Raw genomic sequence first — 6,136 nt, forward strand, 5'->3', positions numbered from 1 at the left:
ATGCGTCTCCTCCACACGAGGTCACTCAAACTAGTCGATTTCTTCTCGCACGATCTGCCACCGTATGCTATACTATCGCATACATGGGGCCCGGCGAACGATGAAGTGCTATTTGAAGACATTCAAGCGGGAAGAGAAAAGGTGGAACAAAAGGCATCATTCATTAAGCTCCATTATACGGTTAATCAGGCAATTGCAGATGGGCTGGAATACTGCTGGATTGACACCTGTTGCATCGACAAGAAAAGCAGTGCTGAGTTACAAGAGGCTATCAACTCGATGTTCATGTGGTATGCCAAAGCAACCATTTGCTATGTCTTTTTGAGCGACGTTAGTCACAGCAGCTCTGTCAAAGATGAAGAAGCTCAGTTTCGCAGGTCTCGCTGGCATTCTCGGGGCTGGACTCTGCAAGAGCTTATCGCCCCTCGAAAGATAGACTTCTATGGCCATGGATGGACTTTCATTGGAACTAAAAGTACTCTATGTGCAACACTATCTGATATCACTCGAATCTCACGCGATATTTTGAATGGCAACGCTTCCATCGAAACTGCCTGCGTGGCTCAACGCATGTCATGGGCTTCTCGACGGGAGACATCGCGACCCGAAGATCTGGCATACTGTCTGATGGGTATATTCTCTGTAAATATGACAATGCTGTACGGAGAAGGCGAGAAGGCCTTCGTTCGGTTACAGGAAGAAATCTGCAAGGAGTCAGACGACCACTCCATCTTTGCCTGGCAGGACACAGATGCTGTAGACAGAGGCGATCTTGGTCATGGTGTACTTGCTCAACACCCACGTTGTTTTCGAGATTCATGGGCAATTTCTGTTGAGGATAAAAGACACAAAAGCAATGGTCCTCCTATTTTTTACATATCCAGGTCGCCAATTGCAATGGTGAATCAAGGACTGCAGATGAATTCCTACCTTCTAACTTTAAAATCATTAGGGGCCGACATTTGCATCCTAATCCTGAGGTGCTGGATCAAACTGCCTCTTCACGCAGACAAGGGATACATTGGCATACTTGTCCGACCCAAATATCTGCATAGCCCAGGTACAATGCACGTACGACTCAGATCAGATATTCTTGTTCTTTGCAAGCACAGGCCGCACCTGACGAAAGAAATCACGCTTTCAAAGGCAGGCTCCTATATTCTTGATAGTGACAAGTCTTGGACGGACCCTGAAGACCTTCAAGTTTGTCACTACACGCTTGGTCGAGTCAAGTGTGACCAAGCCAGCTCGAGGCCAGATTTGAGACTTTCACCAGTCTATATCTCACAGGGTAGTCTTGAGTCGTGGGCGGTGATAGCCTGGACCGCACTCCATCGCCTTAGTGAAAGGATGGAGGCAAGGGAAAGGAAACGTTTGGGAAGTATCACTTTCCATGGAGATAATGAAAATGACTTTACCATTAAACTGGCACTTTATCGGGGCGTCCGGGATAATCAGTTCTTTCCGGACAAGACCACAGTCTACAGAGGCGAAGTATGTTGGGATAATCGGTTTGAGACGGAATCGTGGGTACCTGCAGTGAGAAGTATAAATTGTGGAGATGAACAAAGAGTCCACATTTATGTCGATGAAATTAGTAATATCAAGGAGCCGGACTTATTCACCGGGCTTCTTGATTTTACTTTCCTTATTCGTATCAAACCACGGACGAGCCAAAGACCGACAAGATAATATTATGGCCAATACATGAAGAGGACAGCATCTGATAACATACTATGTACAAAAGTTGTTGTCAAGGAAGAGCCTGACGCATATGTAAGAGCTATGGTCGGAAGGCGACAAGTACGCCGAAGCGAATTCAGGATAAAGGAGCAGTATTTGGCAGTCTCATACCCAAGGAATACAACAGAATGAAGTTTGAAATAGGTACGGTTCTTTCTTTAGCTTTTTGAAGTGATGTTACTGGTAGTGGATCATTAAATAACCACATCTCACATTGTTTCTCTGCTCGGATGTACATCTCAGTGTGTACTACGCCCATAAAACTCACCAAGTTCACTCACCGCCAATCTATTTTAAGACTGATGGGGCACATTCTGAGGCCAAAAATATCAGTAAAGCGAATTTCGAAGACTCCTTCCATAAGAGGCGTCTTTAGCCTTTTAAATAAAGGTAATATTGTAGACCCACTCGGAAGGATTAAGCGAGATTGGTTATTGGGCCAAACTATCGAGGTGTTCTGTCAGACTTGTAGCACACTAGTGGATATTTATAATATGTTATGTAGATAATATCTCGTATTTATCTTCTTGATATTCTCACTTTTAGACGAAGGTAACGCTAGGGAAGATTTATCTGTGATCTAATTCACATCCCTTATTTTGGAACCGATCACTAAATTGTTCATCACTTACATAGGAGTACCATTTTTATACCTGGTCAATCTGTAAAGTTGAAATTCTATAAAGAAGTTCTAAGATAGACGACGAACTATGATCCCTATTTTTCATTGGGACAACTATTCTCGTTTTCAAGATTAACGATTATGATTATGCAAACACTCGAATTCCGGATACTCACCAACTGGCTGATTTTCTTCTGTTACAAATCATTAAGCGGTAAGACACGACCACACGACCACTGATGGAATGTGAATTGTGAACTAATGAAATCACTAACATAGAACCAAGGCTAACCCTTGTATTTTGTTATTTCGTCGGGGGTTGTCTTGACCTTCTATCTAAAAGTAAGTTGGAGAGTGGAATGATATTTCGAGGCTAGTTAAGAGAAGTACTAAATTCAAAATAACTTGTTCTATACCAATAATGATTCTTCTCTTTGAATGCATTCAAGTTACAAATTACAGTATGCTTAAATTCCGGTGTCCTTTTTATATACTTTTTTCAGTGTAACAGAAGCCACACTCTGTCAGCACTAGAATGATCCGATTGGTCGTTTGATAGTTATCACTCATGCAAGGCTTTGGGGCTGACTTGTCTCGTCCACAATACTATACTGCACAGAAAGAAATCATAACGTATTCGATCCCAAAGTATCAAGATATTCCTATGCAAAATGTTCACGTTCCTTCCTTTGGACTTGACTCCCGAATTGCGACAAATTCGGTTCCTGAACCTGCTCCCCGCTTCCTCCTTTGATGCCGCGATCAGTTGCACGATTTTCAATGGCTCTCTCGAAGCGCCTCCTCACTACGAAGCCCTCTCCTATGTCTGGGGAACGGAGTCAGATAAATTGAAAATCAACCTGGTGTATGATGATGCGCAAGAAAACGCAGCATGTAAGGCAGACATTGAGGATACCGGTCTCAACCTCGAAGTGACGCAAAACCTGGCTTCTGCACTCCGCCATATCAGAGACGTCAAGTCATCGCGAATTTTGTGGATAGATGCAATATGCATCGATCAAAATTCAACAAAGGAGAAGTCACACCAAGTAGCGCAGATGCGACAGGTCTACCTCTCAGCACACCGAGTAATCATGTGGCTTGGTCCAGAAAGCTCATTTTCCAGCTCTCTTGCTATCGAATTCCTCCGTAGCATGCCCATGGGAAAAGACGGAGAACCTCAGTACGTCTATCAGGAAGCTGATAGTCCCGCTTGGCTGGCATGCGATGATCTTTTTCTCAAGCGGCCATATTGGAGCCGCTCGTGGATCTTGCAGGAGGTACTTCATAACAGACCTGTGACTGTGCATGTAGGACAGAACACTCTAGAAATCGATCCATTCTTTGATCTTTTCAACAAGTACTTTACCCTCCGCAAGGTCTTGTCCAGCCTGTCAATGAGCGGCTTGTCTGCAGAAGAACAAAAGCAGCTTTCCAAAGACCCAGAGAAATTGAAGAAGGTGCTTGCGAATGATCAGTGGTTTCGGGAATTTGGAGCTACAGAGTCCATGCCGGCTTCTCTAGTGTACTTTCGCCCTCTATTTCAAAATCCTAAATACCTCCCACGTCTCGGCTATTTACTGAACACCTTTCGAGATCAGCTGGCAACTGTTCCTAAAGATAAGATATACTCTCTATCTGGAATGGCGGAGCAAGAGTACGATATTGAGATCAATTATAACGAAGATCCTGCAAAAGGTGCAACCCTTTCAACCCGAGAGCTGTACATGCAGACAACGAGGCAATTGCTAGCCAAGGTGCTGGTCGTGCTCCTGTGGATTGAATCTCCACAAAGGAAGATTGAAAGTGGACTAGATGGTATACGCTTGCCTTCTTGGGTGCCCGGTTTTATGACGGAGCAGCATTTGAATGCGAGGTGCTTGTACACGAAAAGCCCATTGTTTTGTGCTTCGAAAGATTTTCCAGGTGGAATGTGGAGAGATCAATCTACCGATAAAGAGGATGCTCTCAAGAAGAGTGGCATCTTCACTATAAGAGGCGTCCGTGTTGGGCGTATTCGAAACGTAAAAGAAGTGCACGCTACAACAAAGTGGTCTGATGTTGAAACCGCACAGGGCTGGGACAAGCTGAGACTGTTTTGGTACGAACCTATAAGACACGTTAATGGTATGGATTTAGAGATCTCGAATGAAGCTGTGCCTGAAGATGTCATGAAATCAGCGACCTTCGAGAACACTAGTTGGGGTCCTTGTAAGTCAGAGCGAGAAGACATAATTGTTGTCGCGGCTGGCAGTAATATCCCGCTAGTCCTAAGGAAGAAAGATGAAATGTTTCTATTTGTTGGTGGTTGTTGGTTAGTGAAGTCGCAGATAAATCTAACTGAAATGCTAGAGCCACAAAACACCAGCCAGCAAAAGGGGTTCGATGAAATTATGTACGGCAGCATTGTCAAGGAGATAGAGAGTTGTGTCATAGAGAAGTTCGATTTATGTTAGAGTGTTGGCCTAACATCTTATGATGGAGCACCAGTTTTGGTAAAGAGCTAAGCATCGCCGTTATCAAGTTATTCCAAAATCTCCTTACATTTGTTTTAGTTAGAAGTCACTTAATCAAACCCTCCCAAATACAGCTATCAGTTCCATTTCTCTCTGCACATATCTTTATGCAAACCTCTTTACATCAAAGAAACCCACATCCAACATACCCACCATCCAAACTATCCAACGAAGAAATCCCGCAAATTCACTCTAAAACAATAAACACTTACTCACCAAATCACTTCATAGCAACTTTCCAATCCAACATGTCATTCCCAACCACCCCATCATCGGGTCCGAAAAGGCGCAAGTCGACAGCTATTTGGAAAATAAATTTATATCTCCTACCAATTTCATCCACTAACAACCCTCCCCCATAAAATCCATAACCATCTCCAATCCATCCTTCATCTCCAACAAAACTCTTTTCCTCCAGTTCCTCGCCCTCATACTCTTCATCGCCTTGCTCGTAGCCTGGTCACATGTCGTTTTCGCGTTAGGATACATGGATAGTGAGACACACAGATTGAGAAGTGAGCTGGAAACAGCGGCTTTGGCTGGGACTACTACGAACACCGGGCCGAAAGCGAGCTGGGTGAATCGAGGGGATTATTTTCATGGAGGGATATGTTTGAGGTGACAGGACTGGGAGGTGGGATTTAATAGAAAGAGTCTACCCTTGAAACGCCATCCGGGCAGTAGCACAGTGACATTCGATACATCCTCTGTCACACGAACCGCAAAGGTACGGGTAGGAGTTATTTAGGAGGGCCGAAGGCTTTATTTAAGGGGGGTGCTGAGCTAAGCGAGCACCCCTGAGGCTATAATACGCGTGCCCTGCCTATGCTGCGACATCCTCTTTACAACAGTACTCCTCGAAATACTTGAGTATTCTCGGACCTCAATTTCAGAGTCTGTACCATCCTGTTTCCACCATAATCTCAAAGCCATCCAGTTTATGTTCCCGTTAGCTCGTTAACATGCCTCACAGTCTTGCAGTTCCAGCTCCCTCTTTTAAGAAACTGTTCCATCTCCCCATTCAATCTCAAAACACAACATCCCCAATAACCAACCGATTTCCTCAGAACTATAAGTTCATTATATCCTGGTAAGACACATCCAACATCGCAACCCTCAGAAACGAACCCCAAATTTCCACTTTCACTACCACCAAGCATTCTCTCGCCATCCACATCTTCACGACATGCAGAAGACACCTACGCTTTTGGAAACCAGGTTTTGCTTCTTCAATTACCGTAATGTCGAAAAAATT

At 44.1% G+C, this 6,136-nt stretch overlaps 2 protein-coding genes across 2 annotated transcripts; both read left to right on the forward strand.

The window, feature by feature from the left end:
- On the forward strand, positions 1–1,692 carry GLAREA_08050 (uncharacterized protein; the record flags this gene model as incomplete). The annotated part of the gene is made up of 1 exon (XM_008090097.1): positions 1–1,692. One exon carries the CDS (start codon positions 1–3, stop codon positions 1,690–1,692), a length of 1,692 nt encoding a protein of 563 aa, XP_008088288.1.
- Positions 1,693–3,036: 1,344 nt separating this feature from the next.
- Positions 3,037–4,821, forward strand: GLAREA_08051 (heterokaryon incompatibility protein; the record flags this gene model as incomplete). The annotated part of the gene is made up of 1 exon (XM_008090098.1): positions 3,037–4,821. One exon carries the CDS (start codon positions 3,037–3,039, stop codon positions 4,819–4,821), a length of 1,785 nt encoding a protein of 594 aa, XP_008088289.1.
- Positions 4,822–6,136: the final 1,315 nt, after the last annotated feature.

This window comes from Glarea lozoyensis (genome assembly GCF_000409485.1).
Source record: "Glarea lozoyensis ATCC 20868 chromosome Unknown GLAREA9, whole genome shotgun sequence".
Taxonomy (NCBI): domain Eukaryota; kingdom Fungi; phylum Ascomycota; class Leotiomycetes; order Helotiales; family Helotiaceae; genus Glarea; species Glarea lozoyensis.